Source organism: Lycorma delicatula, chromosome 1 (genome assembly GCF_047948215.1).
Source record: "Lycorma delicatula isolate Av1 chromosome 1, ASM4794821v1, whole genome shotgun sequence".
NCBI lineage: Eukaryota > Metazoa > Arthropoda > Insecta > Hemiptera > Fulgoridae > Lycorma > Lycorma delicatula.
The window spans coordinates 10580116-10602066 of NC_134455.1; the positions used below are offsets into that span (position 1 = coordinate 10580116).

At 32.5% G+C, this 21951-nt stretch overlaps 1 protein-coding gene and 2 long non-coding RNA genes across 3 annotated transcripts in view; 1 reads left to right on the forward strand and 2 right to left on the reverse strand.

Moving 5' to 3' along the window:
- Positions 1-18216, reverse strand: part of LOC142326291 (uncharacterized) — an 84824-nt gene extending 66608 nt beyond the window's left edge. Inside the window, exon 1 of the long non-coding RNA XR_012756755.1 lies at positions 18009-18216. This is a non-coding gene — a long non-coding RNA (uncharacterized LOC142326291). The remainder of the gene's footprint in view (positions 1-18008) is intronic.
- Positions 5828-17619, reverse strand: LOC142326329 (uncharacterized). The gene is made up of 2 exons (XR_012756761.1): positions 17231-17619; positions 5828-6669 (listed from the first exon to the last, which is right to left on the reverse strand). It is a non-coding gene; the product is annotated as an uncharacterized LOC142326329 (long non-coding RNA).
- LOC142326232 (uncharacterized) overlaps positions 6459-21951 on the forward strand; it is a 28402-nt gene continuing 12909 nt past the window's right edge. The window contains exons 1-3 of the mRNA XM_075368575.1: positions 6459-6684; positions 12408-12540; positions 21488-21611. Coding sequence (XP_075224690.1) covers positions 6459-6684; positions 12408-12540; positions 21488-21611 — 483 coding nt within the window. The remainder of the gene's footprint in view (positions 6685-12407; positions 12541-21487; positions 21612-21951) is intronic.

The window sequence follows — 21951 nt, forward strand, 5'->3', positions numbered from 1 at the left end:
AGAGACTGCGCATCCGCTCTCAGCCAAGACATATACCGGTTCCACCGGAGTACCGGAACGGACCTCCAGGTTAGGTAGCCCTGGAGTGGGGGTGTACCCCGGCGGCTAGCCTTACTACAGAAGGGATTAAAGGTCATGCAAACTGAACAACAACCAAACGTGGCAGAGGGTTCACATAAGCACCCTCGTTTAGAACCAGCCGTTTCGCCTGAAGCGAAACGGATAAAGAGCGCAGAATCATGTCATATAGTAGTTCAGGCTTGGAAAAGCTTGCAAAAAGCTTTTTTGAAGAACAACGTTCCGAAGCCAAAATATTTAGTCATCACGAAGGAAGATGGTAATTTCTTGAGGGTCTTTCTCATTGCTTGAGAAATAACTAAATGTGCTGGAGGCCCTGTTAAGGAAATAAGAAAAACCTTTACTGGACTTCATGTGGAGACTGTAAACGATGCTCAGTCTCAGAAGATCCTAGGGCTCAAAAAGATTGGAGATTTGGTTGTACGCGTCGACCCCACGACACGCTCAACACCTCCAGGGGTGTTGTCATCTTCTAAATTGTTCGGAGCAAAAAATTGTTGAAGAATTGGTACATCAGGGAGTAATAGTGTCATCGATTGAACATGAGAAGGAACGGCGAGGTCCTACCTTCAGCCTATCATGTCCTCACTTTCAACCGGCCTACTTTGCCGGAGAAGGTAAGAGCAGGGATTCATCGATTGGATGTGTGGGCATTTGTCCCACAGCCAATGAGATGCTTCAAGTGCCAACGCTTTGGCCACACCGCTCTTAGATGTGAAAGACCGCAAATATGCGTGTGCGGCTGATGAGGTGCATGAAGGAGAGCCGTGTAAGGAGCCTCCTATATGTATCAATTGCAAAGGACAGCATTCATGTAGATCCAGGTACTGTCCTGTCTACAAAGACGAGGTAGCTGTGTAGGAAGTAAAAACCCTGCAGAAAGTCAGCTACCTCGAAGCTAAAAAGATAGCAAACGCCCGCAAACCTAGAGCAACAACATCTTATGCTCAGGCTGCGGCTGCTGTTCCTGCTCCTGCTCCAGTTGCTATTGATAAAAGTCAGATTATCAACAAACTTGCGCCCACTTTGGCTAGCTTGATTGAAAGGATTATCGAAAACAAAATGAAGTCTTTCAGTAGTAAAGAACCTGTGAAGCCAAATATATTTGTACAGCCTCCTGAAGATACATCTCCGAAACCGAAAATTGCTCTTGTACAGAAGAAAACGGACGCTAAACCAGAAGGCCACGTCCGTCTTAGAGAAATATTAGATGATGATCAGAAGAAAGTGATTGTTTCGCAGTCTATTATGCTCCCAAGCCTCCTGCAACTGAGCTGGCCTCTAAACCACAGAGGCCACAAAAAACCACACAGGGGGGGCAAGTGTCCCCCCTTCCAGGGGCGGTGACTGGCGCGATTCCCGTGTCGGGGGTCGGCCAGGTTTCCGCCTCTGAATCGGCGCCTGAAACCGGCGCTGATCCATGTCCGTCGTCGTCTGCGGCTTCGGTAGTCTCCGATTCAGAGGCCGGAAGCTCTACAGGCCTACACTATACATTCTACGCGAACACGAAGCTGTTCCCAATATGGAGAAGAAAAGGGAAAAAGGGTGGCCGAAAGGTAAACCAAGGCCATAAGTTAATTTAAAATTAGCGAGTCGATTGTACAGTTGAATATTAATGGACATCCATGAGCTCCAACGCTTGGTACATGATGTAGACCAAATTTGTATATGTCTGCAAGAAACACATTTCTGCCGAAATGAAAATTTTAAATTAAGAGGATATGATGTATTTCGGCGAGATCAACCGCCAAATATGAGTTACAGGTGGAGTTGCCATATTAACATCGACTAGAGCTACCGCCGAAGCTGTTGATCTAAATACAAACCTAGAAGCGGTCGCCATTAGAATGAAGCATCCGCTTCAGGTCACTGTCTGCAGCATATACTTGCCGAATTTTGATTGGAAGGAGGATGACATAGCACGATTAATTTCTGAGCTTCCCCCACCTGTTTTACTGGTCGGTGATTTTAATGCTCATAATTCTCTTTGGGGATAGAATTGGAAAGGTTCCTGATGAATTCTGATCTTATTCTTTTAAACGATGGGTCAGGAACCTTTTTCAATGCCAGAGATGGATCGACGTACTGTATAGATCTTGCACTCATAAGCGGATCGATAGCACCGAGGTACACCTTCCATGTTTTAGACGATTTGCATGGAAGCGATCACTTCCCGGTGCAAATTGTAACTGATGTTACAAGAAAAACATACCCCATCTCTAAAAGATGGTTGTTTGATAAGGGAGATTGGACGAGCTTCACAGCTAGGACGATACTCCCTGAAACAACTGGAGTTATCGGAGCCGATGTCGATGCTATAACTAATGCGATACTTGACTCGGCATCGAGATATATTCCCAAAACATCTGGGAAACCTACGAAGCGTCCCGTTCCATGGTGGTACGATGAAATTAGTGAAGCTATAAAAAGAAAGAAAAGAGCGTAAAACGTCCTTTAAGAGCCTCTAGGAAACGTCCTACGATAGATAATCTTATTGCCTTTAAAAAATACAGGGAATATGCAAAACGACTCATGATAGATTTAAAGAAACGATCCTGGCAGAAATACGCGTCATCCATTGACAGAACTACCACTGCATCAAACATTTGGAGGAATGTGAAGGCGATTTGTGGGTGTAAAAACTTTACTCCCATAACTAGCCTTCAAGATGAAGATGAAATTAAGGACACTTCAAACAAAATTGCAGAGTTATTATCTAATCACTTCAAGAAAGCCAGCAAAACGGCTAACTACGATGAATATTTTCGGACGAAAAAAGCGGAACTTGAAGATCTACTAAATCTCAGAACTGAGTATAATTACTCATACAATGTACCCTTTAAAATGGAAGAATTCGTGAAAGCGTTGGAGAAAGCTGGCAACACAGCTGGTGGTCCGGATGAAATCCATTATAATATGATCAGGCAGCTGAATACTACTGCAAAACGCAGATTACTAGAAATATAATATGGCGGGATGGAATGTACCTGTAGCAGTGGAAAAAAGCACATGTTGTTTCAGTACCAAAGTAAAATAAAAATCTAATAGATCCCAATAGCTACCGTTTTATTTCTTTGACGTGCGCTATGGGAAAAATACTTGAAAAAATGATTAATAATCGACTCGTTTGGCTTTTAGAAAAATAAAACCTGCCATATCAAGCAGTTTTTGACAATACCATTCTACCACTGATCAAATGATCAACTTAAGAGAACATTATATACAACAGCTTTATTACATGAAGCATTGTGTCGGAGTCTTCTTCGATCTTCAGAAGGCTTTCGATATGACCTGGCGTCATGGAGTAATGCTCCAGATACATGAATGGGGTATTCATGGCAATCTGCTAGTTTTACTCAGCAACTATATGAATGACCGTACTTTCCAAGTACGCGTCAACAATGAATATTCATCTGAAAGAAGCTTGGAAAATGGCATACTACAAGGTTCACAGCTGATGCAAAAAACCTGTTAACATTATAAAATGTTTATCCAACATCAATTGGGGCTCAGATAAAGAAATATTATTGAGACTGTAAAATTAATTGGTTCAATCGAAAATAGACTACGGATGTATTGTATATTCATCCGCTAGGAAGTCACATTTAAGTAAGTTAGACGTAATTCATAATAGCGGAATAAGATATGCGACAGGCGCTTTCCGCACAAGTCCGGCGACTAGTCTAATGTCCGAAGCCGGAATAATGCCACTACATTATAGAAGAGAAATTCTTTTGTTAAGATACGCAGCAAATGTATGGGCACTTCCTGCTCATATAAATAACAAACTTTTTAACAACCATCCTCTGGCTGCATTATATGAACATCGTGCTACCTATTACAGACCAGCCAGAATTAAGTACCACGAATTAAGAAGAAAACACGAAATTGCTATTCCAGAGACATTAGAAATTTCTACGAGAGAAATACCGTCATGTCTCTTGCCAGCGGTAAATACAAGGTTGGATCTCTCTCAGGAAGAAATAAAAAAGAAGGCAGCAGTGATCATCCAACAGGAATTTTTAGCAATCGTCAGTAGCTACGAAGAATATATTAGAATTTATATTGACGGTTCTAAAACCGAACATGGTGTTGGATGCTTCATATATGTATATGGAGAAGCCCATTTTTGGAAACTGCCAGATGTAACCAGTGTCTATACGGCAGAACTTACTGCCATACAGCAAGCTCTTCGGTACACAGAACACTATTGCGAAGAGAGAGTGCTAATATGTTCCGATTCTCTAAGTGCGCTTGTTGCAATTCGGAACAAGAACATTAAGGATGTCATAATTGCAAACATCCTGTCCATTTTGTACGTTCTAAATCAACGAGGACAGCGATGCGTATTTGTATGGACTCCAGGGCATGCTGGTATTGCAGGTAATGAAAGCGCAAACGAAGCTGCCAGAAAGGGAACAGTCTGCGATGTTTTGGATGCTATTCCTGTAAGAGTGGTAGATGTCAAAAACTGTCTAACTAATACAATAAGAAACAAGTGGAATACTGATTGGAGGAGATTAAATACAAAATTAAACTCAGTCAAAACTTCTCTGTATAAGTGGAAAAGCGACGTGAAGTTGACTCGCCGAGAACAAGTAGTTGTGAACGGGCTTAGAACTGGTCACACGCGAATAACAAATTCATATTTTTTAACCGGTGAAGAGAGACCAATGTGCGGTGTTTGTAATAAAACACTTACAATTAAGCATCTAATGGAAGAGTATACCATATATGACGACCTCAGAAAGAGGTTCCGGCAAAGAAATGATATTGCTGCTGATTTGGATAATAGAAATGAAGAAAAAATAGTTGCTTATTTACACGCCAGTGGACTTCTTAAAAGTCTGCAAAAGTGAAAATTTAAAGCTGTGTTAAACAAACTCTAAGAGGTAGTTTTATATATATATAAGGTAGTTTCGAAGCGTGGCACGTATAGTGACGGGAGGTAGCCCTCTTGCCTAGGCAGCCCTGGCTCACCTGCATGCAAGAGCAGGGAGTCGGAGTGTGTCCAATGATGGCATGGGGGACCCTCAAGGGTGGACTGAAGGCGTGAGGTTATAGGTAAGCGCAATGCATGCCTGTAGCCAAGTAGGTCAGGACCGGGAAGGGCAGCCTCCCCGCCGAGGGGCTTTTTGACCGTCCTGAACAGGTGGTCAGATTACTCTTGTGACGCTGGGAGGACCCCGATGAGTTACGCCTACGGGACTGTTTACCGAGGGGGGGGGGGGTATTCAACTGCCACGGCATCCTGGGGCGACTGATATGCTGATTAACGGCGGTTGTGGTCTCCCCGAGGGTGCTTAAATAAATAAATAAATGGGACAGGTAGAAGGAGATAATGGTATTGTAAAGACGTATATTTTCCTTTTATGTTCTTTGAGATATTATCTCAAATTTTAAGATCGGGGCCCTTTACACCCCCTAAGTGTTGTTTATTTATTGTTGTGGTTTAATGTTTTTATGTACTTTGTGCTTTTAAATAAAAATGTAAGGGCCCTTTACACCCTTACATATGACGACCCTGATGGTGATACTAAGCTTTTTTTAAGAATGTGACGATGGCTAATGACCTTAGCAGTCGATGCCCGTAAAACACACAAAAAAAAATAATATTAATAATAGGAAATTTTTGTAATTAAAATTTATTATAATCAAATAAATAAAAAAATCAATTAAAATTCACTTGTAAAAAAAGAATTAAGATTAGTTATAAATATATATTTTTTAAATTTATTATTTTTCATTAAAAAAAATCAATTTCTGTTAAAAAAAGGGGCTGGCTGAAGTGAGCCATTAAGCAGTTTGTATGGCTTCTTAGTTGCTTTGCTGAAGGAACTCATAACCCTCCCTTCAAGAATCATGCGCAACTACCTCTCACCACACATAACAAGTATAATATTTATCACTTGTATAAAACATTTTAAGTCAATTATACTGTTCTATGTTGTGCAAAATTCTAACTTTAAAAAAAAATCTCTGTGCAGTTTTCCAAGTAAAAAATTTATATAAATATCATGAACTGAAAACTAGTCAATTAATTTATAATGTACAAATTTTGTTAGTGCAATTTTGTTTTTTGTTTTGTTTTTTTTTAATTAAGCATTTGAAAAATAAGTTATGTCTTTTATACGAATAATACTTGTCATGAGTTTTGAGTTGATGGTAAAATTTCAAGAAATGTGAATTAAACATATTATACAACAGTAATATTGTTTGTTGATTAAATCACACTAAAAAAGCAAATATTCTTTCATTAAACATTTTTTCTAAGTTGCACAAATAAAATAAATGATTTTAACGCGATGATTTTAAATGTTACAGAAATAAATTAATAAAAATTCATGTGTTTTTAAAAAAAAAGTGTTGTATAATTATTTATGCTAAGCAATAGAATAATTAATAAAATAATGGATTTAAAGCCGTATATTGATGTGACTGAACTCCGAAGTTCTAGCGGTTCAGGAGGAGGTGGAACCGGAGGAGTATCTGGGTATTCAATCAGTGGACTTCTGTCAGGGAATTCTTCTCAAGGTGATCCTTTAGTTTCCGGGTTATTAACACCTGCAGCTCTTCTAGGACCTTTTTCTCCTATTAACAAATATGGTAAGCGACAATAAATATATTTTTTTTAAATTATTTTTTAAAAATAAAATATAGTTACCACATTCGTTTAATTTTTTAACGAAACCATCATTTAATTTCGTTTGAGTGTAACATGTAGAGAAATAATCTAAAAAAGTCCAGAATTCGGTCGTGCTAGTTTTTCGCAAATAATTAGTAATAAATTGAATCTTTTTTTTAATAAATAGTAATTAATTAATTATTTATGACTTTGAAATCATAACGTATTTTATCAAGAAGTGCGTTATTGATAAAGCATCATTATCAGAATGAGATGCAATTATTAATAACGAAATTGAATTTTGCTATGTATGATGTTTCTTTGAAAGAACAAGTTTATTATAAATATTAATCTGTGTAGAAGTATAGATTTTCATAATAAATTAATTTGCTGCTAAAATGCGTTAAATTAAATTTATCTAGACCAGAAAACTTATAATTTACAGGATGTTTGATAATATAACTAAAGATTTTACATTCTATAACAATGAATTCTGCTTCAAAAAGGGTTATTAAAAGGGTTCATTTTAGTTTTTTGTAACATTTCGTTATGAAAAAAATATTGAAGGAAATTTTTTTTTTCTATAAATATTGAGTTAGTTATATAAATTTAAAATAAATAGATTTGAGACATATAAAATCATGCGATCGTATAAAAAAGAGTAGTTATAATATACAGTAAGCAGACGAAGTAAATACTATATAAAAAGAAATAAAAAACTGATTTTACACCAAAAATTACTTAATGATATTGGTATACAAAAAGGTAAAAATTCAAAATAACAGTTATTAAATAACGTTAGATATCTGAGGCTACACATTTTTTTTACTAAATCAAAGCATTATAATATAAAATTTTTTGTTGATTTCATTTATATTAATTTTTTCAAAGTAAAATAAAGACTATTATAGCCTACAAACAAATTTTTTTTCATTATTTAGATCACAATTTAAACTATTCACACATGCACACTTAAATTTATCAACTTATAGTAAACAAATTTGCACATAAATGAAAAAAAAATATATATACATCCGACACATTGTATTCTACAGAACTGACAGTACTAAAATGGTTTTGCGAATAAGAACGGTAAATTTGTATGAGTCTAAAAGAACACTGATTACGTTTAGACAGATTATTAGGTTACCATCCACTAAATGAATTACGCACCCCTAACATTATAAACCAGGTTAGAGAACAACTTAATTAAGTACAGACACTGTTAATTAGATATCTAGTAAACGATGAAGTACAGGGTGGGGATAATTCTTATACCCCGATTACAAATTAACTTAAAACATTTATACAATTTTATCTAAGGCAAATGTTAGAAGTCAGTTATTCTCAAGTAATATAATAACATCGCTTTATTTAATTTTACGTTATAAATGGATTTTATTCTGCAAAAAAATATTTCAATCTATATATTAATATCATTTTGTACTATTATTAATATAGAAATAAAAATTATAAAATGAAATACCTGATATCTGTTTTTTAATTAAATTTAGTGTAAATTAAGCATTTAGTATTTATTGATTTTAAATGTATAAACGTGTAATTAAGTAGTAGTGGGCGATCTGAAACGGGAATTCTGTGACTTGTACATGCTTTACCTTATCGCCTAAAACTGTAGCAGTTGTTTATATTTTTCAAATCTATTCTATAAATGCTGTTGAAATTCTTTAAGTAATTTTATTTGTTAATTAATATTTTCTTACTTCGCTAATTTTATTACTTTCTTATTTTTTAATAATTATTTCCTAAGCGTCTACTGATAACGGTCGTCTAACGGTTGAAACGGCTAGCTAGTGTTAGATTTTAAGAAAACAAAATCTTTGTAATTTTCAATTTTAAAATGTTTTCTTGTTTTTTAATTTATTGAATAATGCTTAGCACAGATATTTCATTGAATTTTATATGGCCGTAGATCGTAATATTAATTACGCAGTCCCCAAATATTTCAGAAATGTTACAACTTTTAAAAACATAATTTTCAAAATAGAATTTTTAATTAAAATAAAGGAACAAATAAAAACTGAAAGGAACGAATAAATTAATAAAAAATACGAAAGAATATATTCATAACAATCATAGAAAATTATACAAAAAATAACTGAATAGAGTAAAGTTAAAGTGCAATAAAAAAAACTTGAGAACCGTAACGATTAAATCTAACATATCATTATATAATCTATACATTGATATTCATTAGCTGAAAAATTTACAGCATTCATGTCTTTCTTTTTATTGTTAAAATTTAAAACAAACTCTTTAGAACATTTAAAACGACTATAAGAACTTCTGTGTTTCCTCTGTTTTCATAATACCTGCAGATGAGATTCCTTATTTGAATGCTAATAGTAAAACATTTTCTGTATTTACATTTAAAATCAAAACTATTGAGAAAGTTAAATATACTCGAACTTTCAATGTTTCATTAGGTATTAACTATTTAACTTTATCCACATATAACTTTGACGTAAGAGCTTTGAATAGAATTACATCTTATAAATAAGAATTTTATTTCAGAAATTAAAAAAAGAACAATAAAGATAAACAGTAGCTTACTTTCGGCTTAATCTGATGTCTGATAACTGAAAAAGATTCTGATATTGTCTGGTACTCTGTTCGCTAGATCTCTTCCGAGCTCCCCAGTATTTCTTCATCCGTAAACACCCTCTTCGTTGTATTTTGTCGTTTGTCTGTCTTTTATCGAAAAATTATATCGATGAATACATTCTGAATGAATATTATCTTACAGATAATAATATAGTAAGTTTAATGTATGATTTCGGAGAACATTCTCCCAATTACACGATGACAGTATTAAGACTAAAAAGTCTAATTGAATTTATCGGCCCTTTTTATTTTTGTCTTCAGTCATTTGACTGGTTTGATGCAGCTCTCCAAGATTCCCTATCTAGTGCTAGTCGTTTCATTTCAGTATACCCTCTACATCCTACATCCCTAACAATTTGTTTTACATATTCCAAACGTGGCCTGCCTACTCAATTTTTCCCTTCTACCTGTCCTTCCAATATTAAAGCGACTATTCCAGGATGCCTTAGTATGTGGCCTATAAGTCTGTCTCTTCTTTTAACTATATTTTTCCAAATGCTTCTTTCTTCATCTATTTGCCGCAATACCTCTTCATTTGTCACTTTATCCACCCATCTGATTTTTAACATTCTCCTATAGCACCGCATTTCAAAAGCTTCTAATCTTTTCTTCTCAGATACTCCGATCGTCCAAGTTTCACTTCCATATAAAGCGACACTCCAAACATACACTTTCAAAAATCTTTTCCTGACATTTAAATTAATTTTTTATGTAAAAAAATTATATTTCTTACTGAAGACTCGTTTAGCTTGTGCTATTCGGCATTTTATATCGCTCCTGCTTCGTTCATCTTTAGTAATTCTACTTCCCAAATAACAAAATTCTTCTACCTCCATAATCTTTTCTCCTCCTATTTTCACATTCAGCGGTCCATCTTTGTTATTTCTACTACATTTCATTACTTTTGTTTTGTTCTTGTTTATTTTCATGCGATAGTTCTTGCGTAGGACTTCATCTATGCCGTTCATTGTTTTTTCTAAATCCTTTTTACTCTCGGCTAGAATTACTATATCATCAGCAAATCGTAGCATCTTTATCTTTTCACCTTGTACTGTTACTCCGAATCTAAATTGTTCTTTAACATCATTAACTGCTAGTTCCATGTAAAGATTAAAAAGTAACGGAGACAGGGAACATCCTTGTCGGACTCCCTTTCTTATTACGGCTTTTTTCTTATGTTCTTCAACTGTTACTGTTGCTGTTTGGTTCCTGTACATGTTAGCAATTGTTCTTCTATCTCTGTATTTGAACCCTAATTTTTTTAAAAATCTTAAAATCTCTTTATAATTTTTGTACAATGAGTAGTTTGTATGTACATCCAAAAAAGTAAAAGAGCAACATTTTTGACAAGATTTTTAAATAATAGCCGTTTTCAAAGGCTAATACATACGTTTCCAAGATAATCTCTCAATACTAGGATCACTTAGCATTATTATTCTTGAAAATAACATAGATATTTATAAAAAAAAATTTAATTCTTTTTTTAGAATTATTAAGACAACTTTCTTTATACTGTACTTATAATGGTTATAATATAATTTTTAATTATGATAAATGAACGCAAGACATCTCATCTAATAGGAAATGTAATAATCTGTAATTGTTACTAATAGTTAATAACACTAAAGCTTGCAATATATAATAAATTACACAAAAAATATTTTTTTTTAAAAAACCTTTTTTAAGATTTAAAAAAATTCATCCTTAAGATGTTAGTATCCAGTTTGATTTTTATTACAAAAATATATAGATCCGAATAATTGTATAGCAAGCATTTTTTTTGTCAGGTAATAAAAAAATATTTACAGTTGCAAATTTTTGAAATTGCAGTCTAACCACAGATACAACTTAAATCAATTTTGATCATAGATATATGACAAAATAAAATTTAAGGTTAATATTATAAGCTTTTCACAACAGTCTGCTAATTTTCTTTTATAAAATACAATATTTAAAAACATTTTGTCTTATCACTGCCATTTAATCTGCACATTCAAGAGGTAGGGTTACAATTTCTGTAACTGTTAAGTACCGTTTACCTTTCTTAGTAGCTTCATTCTTTTATCACACATTGACAGGTTTCAGACCCACTCCATTGTGAAAACTTATTGTAGTGTAGAGTCAAAACTACTGTAGCCTACCGGGCTGGTCTAGTGGTTAACTCGTCATCACAAATCAGCTGATTTTGAAGTCGAGAGTTCTAAGGTTCAAATCCTAGTAAAGGCAGTACTTTTATACGGATTTGAATAGTAGATTGTTGATATCGGTGTTCTTTGTTGGTTGGGTTTCAATTAACCACACATCTCAACAATGGTCGACCTAAGACTACATTTACATTCATAAATATCACCCTCATTCAACCTCTGAAGTAATACCTTACGGTGGTTCTAGAGGCTAAACAGAAAAAGAAAAGAGTCAAAACTTGTGCAATTGTATAAAACGTGCCATAACTATAGTACAGTAAATTTTGACAATGGAGTGGTTCCAAAACGCATCAACCTGTGATAAAAGAATGAAGCTAAGAAAGGTGAACAGTACTCAACATAGAAACTATAGTGATCTTAGTAGAAAAGATAATAGTAATATTATTTTAATAACAATTATAACGTAGGATTATAAACTCATCCATTCTTTAAAGAAGTTATTTTTAAGATGTAAGAAATATTTAGAGACATTAATGTAGTTTTTCTTAGGCTAAGATTGGAATTGTAAGAGAAATGGTATAAAGGGTAAACAGTAGTAATTGCTTACCAGGAAGTTTTCAAAATGATTTGAAGTTTTCCTAGGTTTATTAATTTTCCGCACTGATCATGAGACAAAATTTATAGAAAATATTAAAAAAGTGTTTATGATTTTACATATTCTGATAATTAAGAGTGAAAGCATTTCTGTGATATTATCATATATTTACTGTGCTGAAGGTAGATTTTTAATTTATTTAATTGTTTTAAACTTCAACTCTACTAGAAACTTGCTAAAAAAATTACCTTCATCCCCATAAGCTTAAATTTATCACATTTGTATCAAATCATTTAAGAGAAACTAAAAAAAAAGAAAATAATATGTTAATTATTTTCAGCTGATTATAATAATGAGACTACTGCAAGTCAAAGTAGCGCAGAACCAGTTACACCTCCTTCTCCATCTTCATATACATCAACATCTATTTCAGCATCACTGCATTCAGGAAAGAGAAAACAACGTAGATACAGGTAAATATATTAAAATTAAAGAAACAAAGTAAGACTTACATCAAAATATATTTTTCATGAGGAATCGTCCCAGTTTTAATATTCTGAAAGGTATTAAAATTGGATTTCAGTAAATTTATGATTGTTATTATTAAAATGTGAAGACTAAATGTGCAGATTGGATCTAGCTGAGAGAGAGAGAGAGAGAGAGAGAGAGGAACATGTTCTGTTTAGTTGTGGTTTTGCAAATTCTTATTATTTCCAGCTCTTATTATTGGTATTACTGTTATTTATTAATTTCACACAAACAATGGTCTAGCTTTTGGTAATTTATCTTGGTTTAGTGTTAAATGAGATATATTTATGAAATCTGTCACGATCAGAAATGTAAATGAAATCATAAATGGGTCTTACAAGATTATTCACTTAGAATTAAAGAATAGGTGTGTAAAATGGTGGACCAAATATTATCCTCTACAGTGGAGTGGTTGCAACTGGTCTTTCATATGGAAGTATCTTCAATCTAATACCAATCAAGCTTGTCATTTTTCACATGCAAAAAATTCATTTATCATTGTAAATAATTGGGTTTAAGTTTCTATAGTAGCATCAAATGAGTGAAAAGATAAATTCGCAATTTTATTTGTTTATGAGAGTATGCATTTATGTTAAATTGCAGGTTTACATAGGCTATGTCAAATCTAGTTATTGACAGCAAAGAACAGAGATGTATTGTTTAGGTAATACTTGATGAAGTTATTTGTGTGCTTTATTGCTGACGGACATGGGGATAATGAAAAATGATTGGAAATCATTGAATGGTCAATATTTTGCATTTTTTCTGCAGGATAATGGTTCTGTTACGTCCTTTTATTCTTATGAGAACTAGCAAACATATGTGATCCAGAATAAGTACCCACACTGGAAACGTTCTAAATGAAAAAGCTCATGTTTTGTGGCTCCTGTGACTGAAAAGGTATGATATGAAACTGGAATGGAGTTGTTTGGAAATATTAGTGATAGAGCTCTACACAACTTACACATAGCAAAATATTTTGGGTCAGTTTCCAAGGATATTGTTGCGAGTTTTGTGGCTCGTTCAGGATATTGAAAGGTTCATAATTTATAATTGTATAGGTGGTAAAATATTCCGGAGGTAAAATAGTCCCCAGTTCGGATCTCCGGGTGGGGACTACTAAGGAAGGGGTCACCAGAAAATTAAAAAATAACATTCTACGAGTCGGAGCGTGGAATGTTAGAAGCTTAAAAAAGGTTGGTAGGCTAGAAAATTTAAAAAAGGAAATGGGTAGGACAAATGTGGATATAGTAGGAATTAGTGAGGTTCGGTGGGAAGAGGAAGGCGACTTTTGGTCAGGTGATTTTAGAGTAATTAACTCAGCGTCAAATAATGGGCAGGCAGGAGTAGGTTTCGTGATGAACAAGAAGATAGGGAGGAGAGTGGAGTATTTCAAAACGCATAGCGATAGAATCATTGTAATAAGGATAAAATCAAAACCTAAACCGACAACGATTGTTAACGTCTATATGCCTACAAGCGCCCATGATGATGATGAGGTAGAGTGTGTATACGAAGAGATTGATGAAGCAATTAAACACGTAAAAGGAGATGAAAATTTAATAATAGTTGGAGATTGGAACGCAAGCATTGGAGAAGGCAAGGAAGGAAATATAGTGGGTGAATACGGGCTGGGCAAAAGGAATGAAAGAGGGGACCGACTTATAGAGTTTTGCACGAAGTATAATTTAGTAATTGCCAACACCCAATTTAAAAATCATAATAGAAGAATATACACTTGGAAAAAGCCAGGCGATACTGCAAGGTATCAGATAGATTATATCATGGTTAAGCAAAGATTTAGAAATCAACTCGTTGACTGCAAAACTTACCCTGGAGCAGACATTGATAGCGACCATAATTTGGTGATAATGAAATGTAGATTGGGGTTTAAAAACCTGAAGAAAAGGTGTCAGATGAATCGGTGGAATTTAGAGAAGCTTGAGGAAGAGGAGGTAAAGAAGATTTTTGAGGAGGACATCGCAAGAGGTCTGAGTAAAAAAGATAAGGTAGAAAATGTAGAAGAAGAATGGGAGAATGTTAAAAAGGAAATTCTTAAATCAGCAGAAGCAAACTTAGGCGGAATAAAGAGAACTGGTAGAAAACCTTGGGTTTCAGACGATATATTGCAGCTGATGGATGAACGTAGAAAATATAAGAATGCTAGTGATGAAGAAAGTAAAAGGAACTATCGGCAATTAAGAAATGCTATAAACAGGAAGTGCAAACTGGCGAAAGAAGAGTGGATTAAAGAAAAGTGTTCAGAAGTGGAAAGAGAAATGAACATTGGTAAAATAGACTGAGCATACAGGAAAGTTAAGGAAAATTTTGGGGTACATAAATTAAAATCTAATAATGCGTTAAACAAAGATGGTACACCAATATATAATATGAAAGGTAAAGTCGATAGATGGGTGGAATATATTGAAGAGTTATACGGAGGAAATGAATTAGAAAATGGTGTTATAGAGGAAGAAGAGGAAGTTGAGGAGGATGAAATGGGAGAAACAATACTGAGATCTGAATTTAAGAGAGCATTAAAAGATTTAAATGGCAGAAAGGCTCCTGGAATAGACGGAATACCTGTAGAATTACTGCGCAGTGCAGGTGAGGAAGCGATTGATAGATTATACAAACTGGTGTGTAATATTTATGAAAATGGGGAATTTCCATCAGACTTCAAAAAAAGTGTTATAGTTATGATACCAAAGAAAGCAGGGGCAGATAAATGTGAAGAATACAGAACAATTAGTTTAACTAGTCATGCATCAAAAATCTTAACTAGAATTTTATACAGAAGAATTGAGAGGAGAGTGGAAGAAGTGTTAGGAGAAGACCAATTTGGTTTCAGGAAAAGTATAGGGACAAGGGAAGCAATTTTAGGCCTCAGATTAATAGTAGAAGGAAGATTAAAGAAAAACAAACCAACATACTTGGCGTTTATAGACCTAGAAAAGGCTTTCGATAACGTAGACTGGAATAAAATGTTCAGCATTTTAAAAAAATTAGGGTTCAAATACAGAGATAGAAGAACAATTGCTAACATGTACAGGAACCAAACAGCAACAATAACAATTGAAGAACATAAGAAAGAAGCCCTACTAAGAAAGGGAGTCCGACAAGGATGTTCCCTATCGCCGTTACTTTTTAATCTTTACATGGAACTAGCAGTTAATGATGTTAAAGAACAATTTAGATTCCGAGTAACAGTACAAGGTGAAAAGATAAAGATGCTACGATTTGCTGACGATATAGTAATTCTAGCCGAGAGTAAAAAGGATTTAGAAGAAGCAATGAACGGCATAGATGAAGTCCTACGCAAAAACTATCGCGTGAAAATTAAGAAAACAAAAGTAATGAAATGTAGTAGAAATAACAAAGATGGACCACTGAATGTGAAAATAGGAGAAGAAAAGATTATGGAGGTAGAAGAATTTTGTTATTTGGGAAGTAAAATTACTAAAGATGGACGAAGCAGGAGCGATATAAAATGCCGAATAGCACAAGCTAAACGAACCTTCAGTAAGAAATATAATTTGTTTACATCAAAAATGAATTTAAATGTCAGGAAAAGATTTTTGAAAGTGTATGTTTGGAGTGTCGCTTTATATGGAAGTGAAACTTGGACAATCGGAGTATCTGAGAAGAAAAGATTAGAAGCTTTTGAAATGTGGTGCTATAGGAGAATGTTAAAAATCAGATGGGTGGATAAAGTGACAAATGAAGAGGTATTGCGGCAAATAGATGAAGAAAGTAGCATTTGGAAAAATATAGTTAAAAGAAGAGACAGACTTATAGGCCACATACTAAGGCATCCTGGAATAGTCGCTTTAATATTGGAAGGACAGGTAGAAGGGAAAAATTGTGTAGGCAGGCCACGTTTGGAGTATGTAAAACAAATTGTTGGGGATGTAGGATGTAGAGGGTATACTGAAATGAAACGACTAGCACTAGATAGGGAATCTTGGAGAGCTGCATCAACTAGTCAAATTACTGAAGACAAAAAAAAAAAAAAAAAAAATTGTATAGGTTTATATAATTACAATTTTTGATTTAAAATGTTCATAATTGTAACCAGATAAATTAATAATAATAACAATGGTGATAAATACAATAATGATAATAATTGACAGTAATAAAGCAATTAATGAACAAAAATGTTAATATAATAATTACAACCACAATAATAATCAGGATAATAGTAGTGAATGATAATATTGCATGTCAATAGCAACTAATCAAACATAAAAATACATAAAGTACATGGCATAATACATAATCAAAACATTAAGTATGACATAAAAACAGAGCGTAATCAACAAGGAATAACGATCAAAGTATAACACATCAAATAGAGATGTCATTAGTAAGTAATAAATACAAATTACGCACAAGATAGTGTTCAAAATAAATAATCATTGGGAATTTATTCCAGGTAGATAAATATAAAACTAGAATTCAGAGCTATTAACAAATGAAACTGCTAATCTTAACCCCTTTTAACCGCTAGTTTTGTATTAACAATCATATAGTGCTCAATTGCAAATGCCTTTGCTATCTACCGTAACAGTTTATGAATGAAGTCTATTACATTAATTCTTTCACTTATACACTTACAGTTTTATTGTAACTCACCGGTAGAATTTCTTGTATACTCGTGGCGTCACCTTACGCGTATCGAACTGGGTACAGGACTCTCCTCGCTGAACTGACGTCTCACAAACTCGTACCTGTGACTCTCCTCCCTGGACCGTCGTTGTACGTCTCGCTGGACTGGTTTGCAGAACTCTACCGAGCCCACACTACTCCACATAACTCGTACCCTCTCCTCGCAGAACTGCCCTTGCGGGACCGACGCCGTAACGCCTCGCAGACTGGTTCTAATAGAACTCTTTTCTATTATTATTCTTCTGGTTTTACCCTGACTATTTATACTTCTAGCCTTTTTAGCTACCGGACCAGACCCAAGTCGAAGCGTGACAACAGTTGACCGAGGTTTTAGTTCCCATGAATTCGAAACCTGGTCTCTTCTCACCATAAAACAGGTATTCATTGTGTGTTAGCGGGCAGTATAACAAAGGACGATTGTTAAACGGACCTATACTATACAAAAAGGGTTCTCCTTTTTGTCCCTTTCTGGATACCTGCAATTATTATACTTTATTTTACTTTCATAATAACTGGTAGGAATTCTTTACTCAAGCCCACTATACCGAACTTGTTAACACTATTATTAAAATTCTACTGATTGTAAAAATACGAAAGCGCTATTATTTTCGACCTACTTTCTTGAACATGAGCTGAAAAATTTAGAATTGAAGATTAATTCATTAACATATTCTGAGTTAATAAAATGTAATATTATATGAAATATAAACCACTAAACCACAGTAATTAGATAAGTTAAACTTACCGTATAGTTTCCAAGAATTGATTTTTACGACATCCTGCATCTTCAGTTGGTATTGAATTCTATAATTACATAATAAAATTCTTTTAAAAGATTTATTATTTTAATTTTATTTTAAATTGTTCTTTGTTTTGAAATTTTGAAGTATTATGAATGCACACGCAAATTTTGCTCTACAGAACTGGAATTATGTAACCTTTACAACGCAGTATTTTCCTTTGTTTTATTTGTCACTATTGCCAACTATTAGATTGTAATTTAATTATGCTTTTAATTAAATCATAATCTTCGAATATGATCTGGTGGTTTATCATTTCTTATTTTGTTTATATTTATAAATGTAATATTTTTTTGGAGTATATTTATATTTTTATCATTATTACATACTTGTAAAATCTCTTACGTATTTTTGCCTCGTAGAAGTAGGTGTATATAATGTATCATTTATAATAATACAAAGATAGTACTCCTTGCAAAAATAATTAATTAGATTAGATTAGATTTTTTTTAAAGAATTTTATTATAATGCAATTATAGAACTCAATACCAACTGAAGATGCAGGTTGCTGTAAAAATCAATACTTGGAAATTAATATGGTAAGTTTAACTTATCTAATTACAGAGTTTTGGTGGTTTATATTTTATATATTAAGTATGTTGTGTATGTATTTACTCGTATATATTTTACTGAAATTAATCTTTTTAAGATTCATTCTATTCCTCTGCACTGATAAATTATATTTAAATTCTATTAAATAAACCACCCAGTACAGATTATTGAGATAAAACATATCTTACCTTAATTTTATTTTAGTATTTTTAGTTTTTAATATTCAGTTCAAGAAAATATTTCAGTAGTGACTAAGAATGCAGGATCCCGTGAAAGTACTTTTATGATAAAATGATGGTATAATAATATCTCAATATTCTGTACTAGGTGGTTTATACTAATAGAATTTAAAATATACGTGTATATATAAAAATTAAAGGTGTTGATATTTAAAATAATATCAGCCTTATTTTTTTTCCTGTTTTAGCCTCCGGTAATTACAGTTCAGATAATACTTCAGAGGATGATATGATGAATGTAAATGAAGTGTAGTCTTGTAAAGTATCAGTTCGATCATTCTTGAGATGTGTGGTTAAATGAAACCCAACTACTAAAGAACACCGGTATCCACAATCTAGTATTCAAATCCGTGTAAAAATAACTGTCTACTACGACTTCAACACTGGAACTCTCGACTTCCAAATCAGCTGATTTGGGAAGACACGTTCACTGCTATACCAACCCGGTGGTTTAAAATAATATTAGCCTATCTTGATAATTCTTCACTTACCTTTGAAACAAGACAGTCTTCAATTCTAAATCTTTTAACTCCCGTTCAAGATGTGTAAACAATAAAAATCGGCTTTGAAACGTAGGTAATCTCCATTATCAATTATTGTAAATAATAGAATGATTTAGTTTTGAGTTATATGCATGAGTAAAAATTCAGCCAATATTAACAAATCATTATTGTAAACCTTTGTTTATTAATCATACGTTTTTTAAATTATTAAACAATTTCTAAAATATTTATTATTATAATAATTTATTTTAAAAATTTACGTATTATTTAGTGTTTTTATTTTATCATGTTTGTAGACATATTAACAAATTTATTGTTAATATTTTTTTATATTTATTTTAGTGTTTTAGAAAACTATTACAAAATAACTTATTGGTTTTATTTGTAAATATTTGGTTGCAAATATTATATTAAATTTTTTTAATTCAAATATTTACAAGTATATTCAGGTATATATGAGTATATTTATAAAAAAATTACTCGCAGGTTATTGATATAATTTGATTTTATCTTCAGTTTTATGAAAAAGAAATCTCCTTTTTATGTATTCATATTCCACCAAAAAAATTTGTCTTTTTGGAATGTAGAAAATTGTGACAAGTTTTCTTTAGTCTTCATATGTCAATTGTCTATTGCTTGACTGAGACAAATAGTTTAATATTTATTTAATGAAAATTCTTGTGGCTATTCTGCATTTTCAGGAGTACAAATTTATAATATGAATAAACATAGTTGGGTGCTATAATAATAATAATAATAATAGTTATTCACCTGCCTAACCTAACTGGGTGAAATTTGAGAATAGAAAAACATGAAAAATTAGGAAAAATTATAGAGATTAAAGAAATGTAGCAATCAGCTATCTTATGTGTCAATAAATTATCATCACTTAAGCTAAAAAAATTAATGTTGAATTGATTTGTGCCATAACAGTTTACAAATTTAATCAGTTATTAATAAATTTTTAAAAATATTTTTCTATCAGTGGACTATCTCAAACTTATGAATAATGCTGTAATTTGTATCAGTAATATTCTGAGTAAGACATCAATATTTGTCTTGCCTAAGGTGGTCTAACAGTTTTGATAAAGGTAATGTTACTAAAGTTATATCTTAATAAATTTGTTTAATAGTAAAAATAGTTAAAGTTAATCAAACTTTAATTGATTCCTTACTTATACTCGTATACCAAGATATTTCAGGCTAGTTTGTTAATATTATTATTCTCGTATTATATTATATTATCATATATCAATCTAAAGGGCAGTTTTTACAATTAATAAATGATGATTTGAAAGCACAATACTAATGAGATTAGAACATTGTATGTCTAGTGGTTGTTAATGAGAGAGATCTATAAGTTATTGAGGTGGTTAGCAAATACTGACTTTGTTATTGTGGCATACTATTATGATTATGGTATTTCTACTTAAAGTAGAATTACTTGTTTGAATGTAGAGGAGTTTTGTTGATATATATATATATATATTCCTGGAATTTTATGTTTGAAAAAAGTGTTCTATGTAAAATTACTGGTTTATTTGGTTCACTGATGTAATAACTAAGTATTTTTTTGAACTGTGATATTTTTCAGAATCTTTATTTCTATATCAATGGGATGTACATCTTGTTTTTTTTTCTAATGTTATGGTGGCTTTATTTACGCATTTATTTATTTTGTGTAGTCATGAGTAGGAATGAATGTGGTAGTACATGGAACCTAGGTATTTTGTATTGGTTTCTTCTATGTGATCTTCTTGTGAAGATGGGTGTATTGAGCAGTCTGTAATGGTTGTTAGGTAACACTCAGAAAATACAATTATATTAGTTGAAGAAATGATTTCATTTATTGTATTCTACACTAAATTTGCATAAAAATCTTGAATGATATAAAACTAATTTTGTTTAAAATTTTAATGTTTAACATGCAGCTGGAATAAAAAAGTGAAACAAATTTAATTATTAATTATATTTAACATATAATAACACATAATATAACATCATACAATAAACAATACATAATATACACACGTTATAAAATGCCAAGGATTCACATTTAAATTGTATAACAGAGTTGTCTCAAAGGAAAATATTTTAACTAGTTTTGTTATTTTTCTTATTTCTTTATAGGACAACATTTAGTAATTTCCAATTAGAAGAATTGGAAAGAGCTTTCCACAAGACTCATTATCCAGACGTGTTTTTTAGAGAAGAACTTGCATTGCGTATTGATTTGACAGAGGCAAGAGTTCAGGTATTGTCCAGCATTATTATTAAAAAATGTATTGTACAATAATATTAAAAAAAAAATTAAAATATTTATTTAATGTTCTATTTATGTTATCACTTATGAAATTATTTATATTGTATTATAAAAACAGAAGTATATCTTTTTATTTTGTACACTTTTTATTTAGCTTTTTAGTGAGTCATTCAGGAGTATTTATTAAAAACAACTCTACCAACTTACTAACCTGCAATAAGAATCACTTTTTAACAAAAACTAATTTTTTGAATTTTTACATAAAAATATTGGTTTGCTTGGCATTTTCCCGTCACCACCCCATTCGGTCGCCCTAAAGCATAAGACCAAA